This window comes from Mirounga angustirostris, unplaced genomic scaffold, assembly GCF_029215605.1.
Source record: "Mirounga angustirostris isolate CCGP_5_RB_7025 unplaced genomic scaffold, mMirAng1.0.hap1 SCAF_2, whole genome shotgun sequence".
NCBI lineage: Eukaryota > Metazoa > Chordata > Mammalia > Carnivora > Phocidae > Mirounga > Mirounga angustirostris.
Window position 1 is genome coordinate 54,752,958 of NW_026991710.1, and position 17,867 is coordinate 54,770,824.

Here is a 17,867-nt window from a genome sequence, read left to right on the forward strand (position 1 = left end):
CTATGAAAAACCTACAGCTAACAACATACTCCACCATGGAAGAATGAATGTTTTCCAACGAACATCAAGAACAAAGTGAGGCTGTTCACCTTTACCACTTCCACTTAACACTGTATTGGATGTTCCAACCATTGTGATAAGAAAAAGAATTAAAAGGCATCTACAATGGAAAGGAGGAAGTAAAATTTCTTTATTTTCAAACAAAATGTCTGTTAGAAAATCCTATGGAGTTTACGAAAAAATTTACTAGAACTAGGGGGTAAGTTTAGCAGGCTTGCTGGATAAGAATAATTATTCAAAAATCAATTGAGCTTGAATTTAAGAATAATGAATAACTGGTAATTGAAATTTAAAAATGACCATTTACAATAGTATAAAAATGCAAATTACTTAGGGATAAATTTGATAAAAGCTGTGCAAGATCTCTGCACTGTTAATTATATAACACTACTAGGAGACACTAAAGAAATAAATTGACAGACATATGGTGTTTATTAATGGATCTTAAATTCAATACTGTCAAAATGTTGACATTCCCAAAATTGAACTACAGATTCAACACAAACGCAAAATTCCAGTAGGATTCTTTTTAAAGAATCAACAAGCTGATTCTCAAATGTATGTGGAAGTTCAAAGGACACAGAAGACCCAAACCAACTCTGCTAAAGAAGATCAAAGTTGGAGGAATTACATTCCCAGATTCCAAGATTTATGACAGGGCTATAGTAAGCAAGGCAGTGTGTGATGTTGTTGTAAAGTGAAACACAGAGATTACTGAAAAAGAAGATTCCAGAAATAAATCAACAGATATATACTCTATTGAATTCTGCCAAAGACAGAGACCCAGGAAATTCAAAGAGGATGGATAATCTTCAACTGGGGTGCTTAAAACATTAGTGCTATATGGAAAAAAATAAAACTCTGACCTTCACCTCACATTATAAAAAAATTAACTTAAAATGGATCATAGACTTAAGTTTAGGAGTTAATACTATGAAACTTCAAGAAGATAACATCAGAGAAAATCTTAAGTATCCTTGAGTTTTGCAAATATTTAAAAAGCAGGACCAAAAATACATCAATTGCGTCCGATCAGAATTTAAAATTTTGCTCTGCCAAAGACATTGTTATGAAAAGTAAAAGACAAGGCACAAACTAGTAGGAGAAAATATTTGCAACCATATATAACACAAAGGACATGATATATATAGTATATAAAAAACTCATTAAGATAGACAAGCTAATAAAAAAAAAGAGAAGCAAAAGATTTATAGATATTTCCCTAAAGATAGGTAGCAAATAGGCTCATGAAAAGATGCCCACGATCGTTAGTCATTATGGAAATACAAATTAAAACCACAATGTAATACTACTATACACATACTAGAATGCCTAAAATTAAAAAAGACCTGACCATTTCAGGTGGTGAGTAAACATGTGGGGGAACTCAAACTCTCATACACTACTGGTAGAAATGTAAAATGGTACAACCACTTTGGAAAACAGCTTGGCATTTCTTAAAAAGTTAAAAAAATACACTTACCATACATCCCAGACATTTACTTTGAGGTGTTTATCAAAGAGTGAATGAAAACATATGTTGACCCTAAAACTTGTATATAAATTCTCATAGCAGCCTTATTTGTAATAACGCAAACCTGGAAACAACCCAAATGCTTATCAACAGTTAAGGGAAGGAAAAATAAGAAAAACAGAGAGGGAGGCAAACCATAAGAGACTCTTAACTATAGGGAACAAGGATTGCTGGAGGGGAGATGGGTAGGGGGATGGGGTAACTGGGTGATGGACATGAAGGAGGGCACTTGAAATAATGAGCACTGGGTATTGTATGCAACTGATGAATCACTGAATTCTACCTCTGAAACTAATAATATGGTATATGTTAAATTGAATTTAAATAAAAAATTTTTAAAAAATGGTTAAATAAATTGTAGTATATCCATATGCTAGAATACAACTCAGCAATAAAAAGGAACAAATTACTGATAAGACAATACAGATGAATTTCAAAATCATTATGCTTAGTGAAAGAAGCCAGACCCTCTCCCCCCAAAATATGTACATACTGTACAATTCCATTTATATAAAATTCTAGAAAATGCAAAGTACTCTACAGTGACAAAAAGCTGATCAGTGGTTGCCTGGGGAAATGGTAGATAGATGGAGAGAGAGGGGAGGAGGATTACAAAGGGGCACAAAGAAAATGTCCGGGTGTGATGGATATATTCATTATCTATATTACTATGGTGATTTCATTAATATATACATTATGTCAAAACACATCAAATTGTATACTTTAAATATGTACAGTTTATTATACATCAGTTACACCTCAATAACAGTGAAAAAAACATGTTTTTATGTTGGAAGACACTCCTTCATGGGTCGTTCACATTCCATGTTTCTCTAGATATGCCTAGCAGGCAAGGACCGGACTGTTCTTTACTGGGGCCTTTTCTTAGGGTCATGTTTGCAGCACATAAAATTGAGGGATGAGGTCAGTCTTTCTCCAAGACAAAGAGCAGGCTTGCTTACTGTTTGACATAAAATGGTGGGTCCCCCAAATGCAGTGTATTTTAGCTGTGATGTAAATGCATTACCTACAAAGAATCCATCTGGGCCATGGCATTGCCTCTATGGGACTTGGGAGCAAGGGGAACCGCCACCATCCTAATAGGCATGCTAATTTCTGTATTGTAAGTAATGAAGTCCTTTGTCTCTGACTCTGAAGTTTAACATCTTCTGTCAGCATTCACTAAACAATAATAGGTTAGCTTTTAAGTTTTAAGTAGGGTAATATCAAATCCTAGACTCTGACAATGTATACATATAGTTCGACAAAGCTAAAGAATAGGATATTAAAGGGTAAAGTAGTAAGGAGTGACATGGTGACTAAAAAGAAAGATATGGCCATAACTCAAGGTAAACAGTAAATAGTAACTAGAAATTATTGAGCTCCTAGGCACTATTCTTCATGATTAATTTGCAATCTGTATACATTTTTCTCCTTAAATATTTGTTGAATAGATGAATGTATGAAAAAATAAATGAAAGAAAAATTAGACTTAAGAGGTTAAGTAACTTAAGATCATACACTCTTAAATGATGAAGGATAATTCAAATTAAGATCTCATACCAAAGATTATCCTCTCAGCTACTGTTATGTTGTACAGAAAAGGAGACTTAAATGCATACTATACAGTTTGGCTTCACAAATGTAAATGATAGGGAACCATGTAAGTATTTTAAACAGAGAAGCCGGGGCTTTTTAAGTAAATTTGAAAAATATCACTTTGAATAAAGTATGGAAGGTGGATTAGAGATTCATTAGGTCTAAAGAGATCACATAAGAGACTATTATAGTAGTTCAACTGAGAGATGCTGAATGCAGGGAGAGAGAATCAGAGTTGGAATTAAGATTTGTTTAGAAAGAACTAAAAGGATTTTTAAAAAATTGAATTTGGAGGATGACAGGGAATAATCTAAGATGATACCAAGGTTTCTAGCTTAGGTTACTGAGTAGATTTGGTAGCATTTAATTAAGCTTGGGAATGGGGAAGAGGGAGGCAGGAAAAGGGATCCAATGGTGTTGAGTGCTGTTAAGGCACAAAAGGGCAACCAAGGAAAAGACAATTAAGTGTAAAAGCATAAACTGTGTTTGGTAAGAAAGTAGTCTAGTATGGTCAGTGTAGTTAGAGGAAAAGGAAAGTTGGGGCTAAAACATGGTATTGGCAAAACTGGATTTCTGCATGTAAAAGATGAAACTGGACCTTTACCTTAAACCACATATAAAATCAACTCAAAATGGATTAAAGACTTAAATTTAATACCCCAAACTATAAAACTTATGAAGAAAACATAGGGGATAAGTTTCTTAACATTGGTCTTGGCAAGAATTTCCTGGATATGATACCAAAAGCACAGGCAATAAAAGCAAAAGTAGACAAGTGGGACCACCTCAAACTCGCAGCAAAGGAGACAGTCAATGAAGTGAAAAGGCAAACTACAGAATGAGAGAGAATATTTGCAAACCATGTATCTGACAAGAGGTTAATATCCTAATTATATATGGAACTACAACTCAATAGCAACCCCCCCCCCCAAGGAATATGATTGAAAAATGAGCCAGGACTAGAACAGACATTTCTCCAAAGACACAAATGGCCAACAGGTATGAAAAGGTGCTCTACATCACTAATTGTCAAGGAAATGCAAAACCACAATGAGATATCACCTGACACCAGTTTGGATGGCCATTATAAAAAACAATATGCCAGAAAATAAAAAGGTAAGACTATGGAGAAAATGGAATCCTTGTGCACTGTTGGTAAGAATGTAAAATGGTCTAGCTGCTATGGAAAACAGTATGGAGGTTCCCCCCAAAATTAAAAATAGAACTACTTTATGATCCAGCAATACCTGATCGTATATAAACTACTATATTCTATATTTTTCACTCAAGCAAACTGCAGCCCTACTTATGCAACATTGCAAATGGAAAATTTAATCTCTGGTTTACTGAAAATTATGATCATTAATCAGCCATCACAGGGTTGGAGGGATATAAAAAAGTCTCATAAGGATTGTAACTAAACAATGAATAAAATTAGCCAATGCTACTCCAAGAAGCTGCCATTTGTTATCCCAAGAATATGATCAAAAGGACGTTAAGAACATCATAATTATAGATTAAGAGTCCAAACTTAAGGTGATTTCTAAAGTATATTTATAATCAGGAAACCATATGGTAAAAATTTTCACAAAGCAAAATTAAGTTTAATCTTTTATCTCTTTTTCCAAGTGTACAGCACAAAACAGTAATTGAAATCAACCTATTAGGTTGATTCAGCTCATCCTAAAATGCTCAAGATTGACTCTGCATCCCACACAAAATATAAAGAAGAATTCAAAATAAATAGCCCATTATTCCAAATTCTATCTACATAAAATCTATTTTTCATAATTTTAGAAAGAGGAAATCTAAAAACTTTAAAACTGAGATTATACTATCCATACAAACAACTTGAAGTATTAAAAAAATGTCTTAGAAGTGATAGCAATATAGGGGCACCTGGCTGGTTCAGTTGGAAGAACATGCGACTCTTGATCTTGGGGTCCTGAGTTCAAGTCCCATGTTGGATGTAGAGGTTACTTAAACAAATAAATCAATAACTTAAAAAAAAAAAAAGGTGCTAGCAATACATATATTTTTAATTTCTCTTTAATTCTAATAAAAATATTTTGATTTCATGAAAAGATACAGTAAAAAAGAAACTCACTAAATTCCATTCAAATCATCTTCAACCACATAATACTTCCTTGCTGTCTTTATAGTGCAAACATGCAATGTTGTTAATGAGATTACGCTGAAATAAATATATTCTCTAGATGTTATAACTGAGGCGAAATGGACTGTTTTTCATGAGACTCCTGCACTATCAAGAACATAAACATGTACTCCTGTCCAAAAACAAGAGGAATATTTTATAGTGGGTAACAAAATCATTCTTAGCCATATCACCTAAACCTAAAGCAACTGAGATTTAAATATTACTCAAGCTTTCAGATTACAGAAAAAAAAAAAAAATCAGAGAAAACCCCAATTTTAATCTCAGAGGAACTCTTAGGATGTATTTACAAAACTCTGCATAGGCCTAATGGTATTTTCAAATACAGTATTCCGTTACTTCAGAACAATAAATGAGTAAAGTAAGTTTCAGTTTCCATAAGGTTCTCACCTGTATAATGCATCATCAATCTCCACAGATTCTGCTGATACAATGGGCAAATTTGTATTTGTACTGGAAAAAAAAAACAACAACACAACTTATAAGGGCAAGTATGGTTATTCATATTCTATAGTCTAATATGCAGTATGGTATGCAATATTCACATTCTATAATCTAATATTCAATTATACATGGCAGTTACTAAAGGGGATATATATATTTTATATATTTTATTTTCCACCCCTTTATTTCCATTTTAAAAATAGGTCAAAATTAAATTCACTGACTGCCTACTCTGTGTGTATTGTAAGATTACAGCCTACAGTTTTATTCTTAGGTGTTATCAGATGTTGTTTCACGTATATTCTGATGGGTCTGTATTTTAGCAATTTTGTTGGAGTGCCCCATACAACTTCTCTAATATACATACTCTCTCTAATCTAATACACATGGAATTTACCATATACTGATGATATCTAAACTTATTTTTCTATGTTTGATCTCTCTTCTGACATCCAAATTTTCCACATCTGCTAGAACAATCTCTCTTTTCTGATGTTTAATTGGTTTCATGAACATAACAAGCCCAAAACAGAATTTAATTCTCTCCGTTTACTCTATTCTTTCCCAGTCTTTACCAACTCGCTGGCACCACCATTTACTCACTTGCTCAGGCCCAGAATCTAGAGATCTTCTTAGCTCATTCCCTCATTTTCTCCATCTGTGTGCTAGTACAGCCTCAGGTCAAACCATTATCGTATTTCATCTGAACTATTTCAAAGCCCTCCTAACTAGTCTCTCTGGTGCTACTATTGCCCTCCCCCTTCAGTTTATTTTCTATTTTACAGCCTAAATTTTTTAGAATGCAGTCAGATATTCTTCAACTTAGAACTATCCTTCAGTAAATATCCTTTATTCTTTGAATAAAATTTAAACACCTGGGGCGCCTGGGTGGCTCAGTTGGTTAAGCATCTGCCTTTTTGGCTCAGGTCATGATCTCAGGGTCCTGGAATAGGGCCTAGAAAGCAGGCTGACAGGAGCGGGCTTCCAGCTCAGCAGGGAGTCTGCTTCTACCTCTCCCTTTGCCCCTCCCCCCCCGCTCCCTCTCTCTCTCTTAAATAAATAAAATCTTTAAAAAAAAATTAAACACTTTACCATGCTCAAAAGGGCTTAGGTGTTCTATCTCCCAACTACCTCTTCAATCACAACTCCCACTACTTTCCCTCTTACCATCTTCATCCACACTGGCCTACTTGCTGTTCCTCAAAAAGCCAAGCATGCTATCACTTCAGTTTTTACACTTGCTATTCCCTCTGCTTGGAAATGTTCCTCCTTTAGATCTCTGAATAGCTGACTCTTATCATTTAAGTCTCAATTAAAATATTGCCTCACAATATTACATAGACCACTCTAGATCAGCCTTTCAAAGAAATGTGTCTTCTCCTTAGGTCACTCCCTAACTCATTAACTGCTGTATTTTCTTCAAAGTACTTATCACTAATTATTTATTGTTTGCCTTCCCCAAGAGAATATATGATCTGCTAAGAATTCCAAATACCCCTTAATAATTTAAGAGCAAACACTGTGTCATACATTGCTTTAAGTGCTTTAGATGTACTAACTCTGTTAACCCTTACAACTTAATGAGACAGGCACTATTACCAACTCCACTGAACAGAGGAAAAAAAACAGGCTCACAGAAGTTAATTTAAATAACCTGCCCAAGGTTCTAGAGTAGGTAAATGGTAGAGCCAGAATCTGAACCTAAACAGTCTAGCTCTTGATCACCATGCTCTACTGCCTACTGCCTCTCATTGTAGGCATAAAGAAAGCACTCAAGTATCTGTTGGATGAATTTTAAAAATTAAAAAAAAGGGGGTGGGGCGTGCCAGGCTGGTTCAGTTGGTAGATCGTGCGACTCTTGATCTCAGGGTTATGAATTTGAGCCCCATGATGGGTGTAGAGATTACTTAAGGAAATTTAAAAAAATTTTTAAAAAGCAGCATACTAGCATAATAAAATATACTTATAGTGATGTATCATTTACCATAGCTCATTTTTTTCACAGTATGGCATACAAAAATGAAATGAAAATGAAAATAGGATAAACACTGGGAAACAGAAATGGTTCCCAGGCAGAGGTGGGGCACTTTGGCCTGAGACACAGTGACAGCTAAGATCAATATCATCTTGGCAAAAGTATAATCCATTCATGTACTGGGAAGCTCTAATAGTCAATTATAGGATTCTAAAAATAATGTGAAAGCACGAAATTTAGGTCTTGGAATTCAATTTTCTAAGCCTGGTATTGATATATAAGCCAAAAGATCTGTAAGTAGAGTTAATCAAAATATTATCAGCTTCTAGCTAAGTGATACATGGCCAACTACTAGAAATATTTCTGATTATAATTATGAGAGCAAACCAGGAGACAGCTGTAGTTTAGGAGATCACCTAATAAAAAATACACATATACACAATATGCCCTGTTTTGGCACAGTAATGAAATATGAAAATAAGCAAAATTTCCTATTAAACAGTTTTCTTATCCCTGGTATACTTTCACTAGCTGTCTTGCTTGCATGGAGGACAATAGTGGGCAAAGCTCTTAAGTAAATATGAGAACAGCTACGTTCTAAACAGCCTTGTCTCTTAATGATATGACCGGCACTTATTTTGCAGAAAATCCTGCCTTACCGGAATGTTTCAAAAGTCATTTTTGTAATAAGATGTATATGGCAATCAAAAATCCTTTAAACAAGGGGAGGTGTTGTTTGTATTACATAATATCCCCCAGGTAAATGTGTCGGCAGGCAATATCATGGTAGTGAAAACATCCCTTCAGTCTGAACTAGCGAAAAAGCTACAGGTTTATGGACAGTCTCAGACTAGCTCAAAAGCATATATCCATCACTTCTATCTTTGGAATATTGTACTCTGGTGTGGGGAGTATGTAACTAACCGCTTTATTAATTATGAGATGACTGAAAAGGAACCACACGAACATTTCCCCCCCTGATTTTCAGGCGTGCAAAAGACGTGAAAAACCTTAACACCAACTGGGAAATAAGAATGAGTAACTCGTGGGTTTTTTCCTGGATTTTTTTTTTTTTAAACTGTAGTCAACAGAGGCCTCAGGGTGTCCTGACTCTGATTCATCATCACCAAGTTCCCTCTGGTAATAGTTTTCAGAGGAGGATCTCGGTGCAGGATCCCGCACAGAGGCGCTCTTAGCTTTCGTTTTACGGAAAGAAGGAGGGAAGGTGTTTGGCAACCGGGCTGGAAAGCTCACACCAAGCGACCCGGGCCAGAACACTCGACGGAGCCCGCTCCACTCCGCTCCACCCCGCGCCCCTTCCCCCCAGACACGTCCAGGGACTGAGAAGATGGCAGACCCCAAATGGAACTGAGAAAGCGCAAAAGGACCGAGACGTGGCCTTTCTCCTCAGCGAAGCCGGGAGCCGCGGAGGTCCGAGCCCACCGCGCCACACCCACCCCGCGCGCTCCCCTCGCCTCCCAGGGCTGGTTCTGCCCGGCTCCGCGGCCTCGCGCGCGCTCCCTATCCGCCCGAGCGGTAGCAGCAGAAGCCGGCGCCCGGCTCCCGCCCGCCACCGCTCGCTCCTTCGCGCTCACACTCGTTCCCTCACCTGCCGGCCCCCCAGGAAGAGCAGGACGCCTCTTCCCCCTGAGGTGTGGCCACCGGCTCGGATGCCTCCATCCCTCCAAGAGACGTCGCCACTGCAGGCTACCGGTAGGCAGGGAAGGGGGCGGGACCGCGAGGTCAAGGGGCGGGTGGTGACATCACCGGAGGGGGCGGGGCCGGGGAGCATGCGGCCGGCCTCAGCTTCCCGTCAAGCCCAGGGGCGTCCTGGTTTCCGGTTTGGGTGTGGCCACGCCGGGCCGGGATAGGCCTCGCCGCAGGTGTGTGCCGAAAGCGGCCCGGCTGCGACCGAGGTTCGGGGGGATGTTAATGGACCGAAACACTGAAGTTTCGCGGTGCCTCTGGCTCCGTGGCCAAGCACAGAGGTTCCAGTGGCCAGCGAAGTGATGGGGTTGCGTAGCAATAAGAGGAAGCCCCTTCATTTAATAAATAAAAAATCGGAAGTTTTGTAGTAGGTAGCTCCAGATTTTCAGGATTTCCGGGATTCCATTTTAAAACGTTACACGTGTAACAAATAATTTTGGGCGTCTACTACAGGCCGGGCACTGTCACAGATTTAATAGAGTTGTGATTTTTAGAGCTATGAATGACATTGTCATCCCGTTGGCTCCCACTATATAGGTGAGGGAAAAGAACTTCCAGACAGCCGAAGTGACTCCTCGAGATGTTAAAAATAGAGCTACCCTAAGACCCAGCAATTGCACTACTAGGTATGTACCCCAGAGATGCAGATGTAGTGAAAAGAAGGGGCACATGCACCCCAGTGTTCATAGCAGCAATGTCCGCAATAGCCGAACTGTGGAAGGAGCCCTGATGTCCTTCCAAAGATGAATGGATAAAGAAGATGTTCATATATACACTGGGATATGACTCAGCCATTCGTCAGAAAGGACGAATACCTACATTTGCATCGACTCGGATGGAACTGGAGGGAATTATGCCAGGTGAAATAAGCAGAGAAAGGCAATTATCATAGGGTTTCACTCATATGTGGAACATAAGGTATAGTGCAGAGGACAAAAGGGGAAGGGAGGGAAAACTGATGGGGGGGAAATCAGAGAGGGAGGCAAACCATATGAGACTTCTGACTCCAGGAAACAAACAGGGTTGCGGAAAGGGAGGTGGGGGGGGGATGGGGTAACTGGGTGATGGGCATTAAGGAGGGCACTGGATGTGATGAGGATGTTGTTCGCGACTAATGAATCGTTGAACATTATACCAAAAACTAGTGATGTGCTATATGTTGGCTAATTGAATTTAAATTAAAAAAAAAGAAAGCATATAACAGGAAAAGGATTACTTTATGTTTATAAGGGCAAACATATTTGAAAAAAATAATGAACTAAGACAGACCAAGTCACTGTCAGATTCAGTACTAGAACACCTGTCTAAGGACTTCTCACCTAATTTTTTCTATTGGTTCCCCTTTCCCCTTTCCTAGAAAAGAATTAGTAGTAGTCAACATTAGGATTTGTCTTTCATTCTCAACTGTACCTTTGAAGAAACGTCTATAGGATTTTAAAAATTAGCATATACTTTGGCTTTATGTTATATCACCTTCTGTAATGTACGATATTTTTAAATTGGGATTTCTTCCTCTCTAGTGTGCAGAGAAGGTCCAGGCAAAACTGCATTATCCTTTGTGCCTCTTCATTCTCATTTCAAAATTGAACATTTCCAAATACCTGGAAACTTCATGTTGCTCGCCTTTGGCATTATTCAGGCTTCTTAATCTAGTTCTGTACATTTTCTACCTAATTGTTGAAAGGAACTTGGTCTATGTCCCATTCTTTCAAGATTCTACTGTAGTACTAAGCTAGTACTATGTTTGTGGCAAATTGATATACAACAATAGAAAATGGATAGCTTGAATTTCATCCACAACCCACATTTCTTTACATTTTAATATCCCTGAAATTGAAATGTATTTTTTCCTTTTTCATCAATACAGAAGATAGTGGTACTCTCAAATTTGAGGTCATCTTAGTGTGAATATAGTGTGAATTATTTTAAAAGTATAACAGATACCCCAATTTAATATTTTAATGTATTATTACATTTGCAAAATAAAAGAAAATTGGAATATCACTAGACTTTTGACAGTGAAACTTTTTGCCGAAAGAAAGTGGAACAACATATTTAGGATACTTAAGGGGAAAATGTGGGCTAAAGATTTTATATCCAGCAAAAGCAACTCTCATGTACAAAGTATATAAATTATTATCAACACCTGATATAGTATCAATATTTGACGAGACTATTGTTGTCATAAAAACTTCCTGAAAAATTACTAGAGAATGAGCATCAGACAACCAAACTGACTAAAGGATCTAAGGATTGGCTCAGGTTCTTTACAGGAAATCAGTTACGTGCATTAGCTTTTGTGTTCCTTCTAGTTTATTCTTTCTTTTATAATGTTAAAACAATATTACTGACGATATTTGTTATGCTGTACTTTTCATCTTTGTGAGCTTTTTATTTTATAACTGGACATTTGTACCTCTTAATTCCCTTCACCTATTTTACCCATCCCACCCACCTTTCTGGTTTATTCTTTTTTTTTTTAAAGATTATTTATTTTAGAGAGACAGAGCATGCAAGCGGGGGCAGGGCAGAAGGAGAGGGAGTGAGAGAATCCTCAAGCAGACCCCATGCTGAGCATGGAACCCATTGCGGGGCTCAATCCCAGGAACCTGAGATCGTGACCTGAGCCAAAATCAAGAGTCCGCCACTCAACTGACTGAGCCACTCAGGCGCTCCCTAATTTATTTGTTATTACTAATTCTTCTGCGATCTATCTCCTCATTTGTGAGTTTTTCCCCACCCTTACTGAGGTAACTGACAAACTTTTAAGATATTTTAAGTGTGCAATGTGATGATTTGATAAAAATACACATTGTAAAAGAATACCTGCCATTCAGTTGAGTTTTTCTAATTCTGAATCATGTTGTTCTTTCCTACTTTGTATCTTTTTTATTAAGCTAGTTTAAAAATAGTAACAAGTTTTGATCTATTTTTGTGGCACATCTTTCAGGTATGTTTTCATCATCTATAATGATGATGTTATACTCCTTATTCTCTTTTTTTAATAATAATTTTGTATAGTATTTGAACTTGAAACTTTTTTTGTTGTTCATTTTTATGTCAAATTATTACTCCCAAATTTTTAGTAAGGGGCAGGCTTCCTCATCCAAGAAGCTTAAGTCTATCAGTAAAAAAACGTATTTCGGGCGCCTGGGTGGCTCAGTTGGTTAAGCGACTGCCTTCGGCTCAGGTCATGATCCCAGGATCCTGGGATCGAGTCCCGCATCGGGCTCACCCTGCTCTGCGGGGAGCCTGCTTCTGCCTCTGCCTGCCACTCACCCTGCTTGTGCTCTCTCTGTCAAATAAATAAGTAAAATCTTTAAAAAAAAAAAAAAAAAAAAACTTGAAAGTATTAAAAAAATAAAAAAACACTTTAAAAAAAAAAACGTATTTCAAGAAAGTCAAGTTTCTGGTTTATTGCAAGGAAGGAGTCCACATTCCAGAAGATCTATGGGGTGCCTCACTAAACAAAGGAAAAGATAGCTTTATTATAGGAATTTGGGGAAGTGTGGAATTTAGGAGAAATTAAAATGAAGTAGTGGTTTCTAGGCTCAAAAGAAAGTGAGGCTGTTTGTAAAGGGGTCTCCATTCGTTCTGGACTCCAACATGGGCCCCGGCTGCTGTTTTCTTGGAAACCACAGTTAAAATAGATGTATCGTGTCCACAAACCCCTTTTCTGAAGTTCTGCCCCTGGTTGGAAGTAGAGACTGCTTCTCTGTGTTAAGTGACTTAGGTCATCTAGCCAAGAGTAGGATATCTTAATCTTTTTTTTTTTAATTTTATGTTATGTCAATCACCATACATTACATCATTAGTTCTTGATGTAGTGTTCCATGATTCATTGTTTGTGTATAACACCCAGTGTTCCATTCAATACGTGCCCTCTTTAATACCCATCACCAGGCTAACCCATCCCCCTCCCCCCCACCCTCTAGAACCCTCAGTTTGTTTCTCAGAGTCCATAGTCTCTCATGGTTCGTCTCCCCCTCCAATTTCCCCCCCTTCATTTTCCCCTTCCTACTATCGTCTTCTTCTTCTTTTTTTTTTTTTTTTTTTTAACATATAATGTATTATTTGCTTCAGAGGCACAGGTCTGTGATTCACCAGTCTTACACAATTCAAAGCGCTCACCATAGCACATACCCTCCCCAATGTCTATCACCCAGCCACCCCATGCCTCCCACCCCCCACCACTCCAGCAACCCTCAGTTTGTTTCCTGAGATTAAGATTCCTCATATCAGTGAGATCATATGATACATGTCTTTCTCTGATTGACTTATTTCGCTCAGCATAATACTCTCCAGTTCCATCCACGTCATTGCAAATGGCAAAATTTCATTCCTTTTGATGGCTGCATAATATTCCATTGTATATATATACCATATCTTCTTTATCCATTCATCTGTCGATGGACATCTTGGCTCTTTCCATAGTTTGGCTATTGTGGACATTGCTGCTAAAGACTATACTTTCAGGAATCATTTCTATAGTTTGTTTATAGGATATCTTAATCTTAATGAATTGATTTCAAAGAGCAAGCTATTTGACAATCTGTGACTTTAGAGAAAAGGATTCTTTGTGAGTAAAAAAAAGTAGCAGTTACCCTGAGTCGGGTTTTTGTGGCACTTTACAGCCTGTTTTTGGGAAAAATATCTTCTGTTAACTTTACAGCTGGCTTTATCTGTGTCTATTATCTATACCTGAAGAATGGCAAGGCAGATTTTTACTTTCTTAGTCCAAGTTTATCTTTCCTTTCTCACAGCTTTCAGTAAAACTTTTCTAACATCAAAGAGCTCTCTTTTCTGTTGCTTTTGTGAAATATTAAAAAAATATGGTGGTTTGATTTTGTGATTTCCTGACACTCTTCTCTTCTCAACTTTGATCTGTCAAAGACCCACTGTCTCTTTCCTTTATTTCTGTGTCCCTGTGCTGCATATAAGTGTATATATGCATAGTTATATTTCAAAGCTATAGCACAATAATTTATTTCAAAATCTTTATTTTGGCATAATTTTAGAAATTTCAAAATTAGAAAAGTTGCAAAGGCAAGACAGAATTTTTGTATACACTTTATTCAGCTTCCCCTAATGATAACATCTTACATAACTGTGGTACATTTTTCAAAACAAAAGAAATTGATATTGGTACAATACTCTTAAATAACTACACACTTTATTTGGATTTCACCAGTTTTTCACTGTCATTTTTTTCTGTTCTGGATCCAATCCAAGATGCAACAATGCATTTAAAATTTCCCCATCTTGATCATTATATAGGTGTACAGGGTTATGAATATCTTCCTGAAAACTTAAGTGCCAATTGAATTTCTGTAATTCAAATAGTTCACATCATAAATTATAAAGATAACATCTATGTTGTGTTTTATAATTACAGAGTTTTTTAACATGTATTTTTTTTACTTTATACTCCTAAGTTATTGAATATTAGCACAGGGAGGATATTTAACAGTCATCTACATATACAACCCCATTGTTTTACCAAGGATAACTTAAAATGGCTAAATGTCTTGAATAGGTTCACATCATTGAGGTGCAGAGCCAGGATATTTTATTCCTCATTGAGTATTTTCCTAGTGTATTATGCCCAGATCCCAACAGTGGGAACACCTGTTTCATGATTATCAAAAAGAATAGAAAGTACTGAGTCCTGAGGTCAGACCTTCATGAACATAATTGGAAAGCAGCCAATCTCCCGAGTTTTGATGCAGGCTTCTTTGCCCAAAGGTGTTGCTGTAGCATTTGAACTGGCTTGAAGCTAACTATTTAAAAGAACCCAGAGAAATTCCTTTGTGAAGGAAATTAACCTTTTCAAAATGTGAATATTCTCTTAAGTGGCCTAAGAATTAGGGTATGTGCAGATTACATTTTCCTGAAATATTTTTAAAATATTGCCTACAGAGCAATAAATAGACAAATCATAGATTAAAAATGAAATATAATTTTCCAAGACCCTTTTCTTATTTGACTTAATTAGTTATGCAACAGTGACTGGAGATAAAGTGTAATAAATGATGCTCCTAATTTTAACCTTCTGCTAATATTAGAAAACACGTAACAAACCTAAAAATCAGGTAGAAAACTGGTAACAAACCTAAAAATCCCCAAATGGGGCTTCAGATCCTTGTGGCTTTCTAGGCAATGTCCTGTAAGTGCATCAGGTTCTGCCCTAATTGGAGGATAAAGTCAGCTTCATAAAAAAGCCCTTTTATAAAAGAGGACATTCAGAGCCCTGTTCCAAGAGATCCAAATTCAGCCATAGTCACTGTTCACCATCACACTCAGTTGCCTCCCAAAGTTACACGTTTTTTTCCCTGACTGAAACAATGTTCAGATGATCCTCCTTCTCATCTTTGGCTTATTTTCTCATCTTCGATTTGATAGCCAGAAACTCTAGCCCAGGGGCCATAAAACTTCAGCACATACCAGAATCACCTGGCTTGCCTGTTAAAGCACAGATTGTGGACCTCACCTAGGGTTTCTGGTTCAGTATACCTGGGTAGGGCCTGAGAATTTGCATTTCTAACAAATTCCCTGATGATGTGTGTGCTGTGGTGTTGCCAGACCTATGACCACACTTTGCACTGCTCTAACCTGCTTGCTCTAATGTATGCTTTGCACATAGGTGCATAGGTTCTCTCTCTCTCTCTCTCTCTTTGTCTTTCACTCCCCAGGGAGAGAGGACAGACAGACAAACAAGAATCCCTAGCCCTGAGCCCATATAAATATTAAGTAGAAGAAAGGAACACAAAATGAAACTGAGAAAGAACTGTGAGTAACATAGGAAGAAAACCAGGAGGGGATGGTTTCACAGAACTAAGAAGAGTGTCTCAACTGGGAAGTGAATAGGTGTAGGATTTCATCATTGTCCAGTTGCACTCAAGTATTGATGCTGGGTTTTCTCCTCAAATTCTTAAAAAATTACGCTTCTTCCTTTTTAGGAGAATTACAAATGTACTGGACTAATGAAAAGTGGGATTTCCACACACAGTGGTTATTCAGATGGGGGCTCAGCACTGTTTTAGGACAATGACTATTTTCATGAATGATCAAGGGATGATGTGCAAATATCTGAAAATGAAGGATATCACTGGATATGATAAGGAAACCATCAATAGGTCACCTCCATGAGGGCAATGTGCTTTACTCAGCTGAAGGAAGAAGGATGGCCTTCAGACATCAATTTAGCTTCCATGAAGCTCCCTTGTGCTTGGCAATCACCTGACCCACTTCCTTGTCATGTGGTTTCTCCCAAGTCAAATCTTCTCTCCATCACTCTCTACTCCAGTATTTTCCCAGATAGATGAAGTCCTCCTCCAGCTGAGCTCCTTATAGAGAGAATGGACAATTGTTTGAATATTGATGAGCATTACAGTAAGTCAAGAATTGAGAAATCATCATTAGTTTTGATAGTAGGGTGATCTTTGGTGACCTTGGACAAGAGTTTCAATGGAGTAGAAGGAACAGAATCCAGGTTAACATGTGTTGAAGATTAAAAGGGAAGTAAGGAAGAGGAGTGATCAGATGTGGACAACTCTTGAGAAGTTTTCTGTGAAGACTAGAAAAATGGATTGTGGATGGTGAAGCTGAAATCAAATATATAGTTGAGGATTTTTTTAATGATGTGAGATGATAAAGTATTTTTTTTTAAAGATTGTATTTATTTATTTGACAGAGAGATACACAGCGAGAGCGGGAACACAAGCAGGGGGAGTGGGAGAGAGAGAAGCAGGCTTCCCGCTGAGCAGGGAGCCCGATGTGGGACTCGATCCCAGGACCCTGAGATCATGACCTGAGCTGAAGGCAGACGCTTAATGACTGAGCCACCCAGGCGCCCCTTGAGCTATAAATTTTAATTTATATATCCATATTATAATTTATGGACCACAATATTTATATAATATACTTATTTCTGAGAAGTTTTTCAGAACATATTGAGCCTTAAGAAAATTTCCAAGTCTGAAATGGTGAGTAACCAAATTGAAACAATCCAGTTCAATATTAACATTATTATGTATGCATATAAACAAATGAATACATTCATTTTTTAAAAAGATTTTTATTTATTTACTTGAGAGAGAGCAAGAGTGAGAGAGAGCACAGAGGAAGAGGGAGAAGCAGACTCCCCACTGAGCAGGGAGCCTGATGCAGGGATGCGGGGCTATCGCAAGACTCTGAGATCATGACCTGAGCCAAAGGCAGATGCTTAACTGAGGCTGACTGAACCACCCAGGTGCCCCCCCCAAAGATTTTTATTTATTTAAAATGAATACGTCCTGATACAATTTTATTGTAATAAACTTTCTTATACAAAATCAATGAGGGGCTCAACCTTTTTTGTGACATGAACTCCT

At 37.6% G+C, this 17,867-nt stretch overlaps 1 protein-coding gene and 1 pseudogene across 1 annotated transcript in view; one reads left to right on the forward strand and one right to left on the reverse strand.

Moving 5' to 3' along the window:
* The window catches only part of UBA6 (ubiquitin like modifier activating enzyme 6), an 85,092-nt gene extending 75,564 nt beyond the window's left edge, over positions 1-9,528 (reverse strand). Inside the window, exons 1-2 of the mRNA XM_045881071.3 lie at positions 9,398-9,528; positions 5,760-5,822 (exon numbers count right to left, since the gene is read on the reverse strand). Of these exons, the coding sequence (XP_045737027.1) occupies positions 5,760-5,822; positions 9,398-9,468 (134 nt within the window). The 5' untranslated portion in view covers positions 9,469-9,528. The remainder of the gene's footprint in view (positions 1-5,759; positions 5,823-9,397) is intronic.
* A 4,427-nt stretch (positions 9,529-13,955) lies between these two features.
* On the forward strand, positions 13,956-14,043 carry LOC135363712 (small nucleolar RNA U3; annotated as a pseudogene).
* The last annotated feature ends 3,824 nt before the right edge of the window (positions 14,044-17,867 follow it).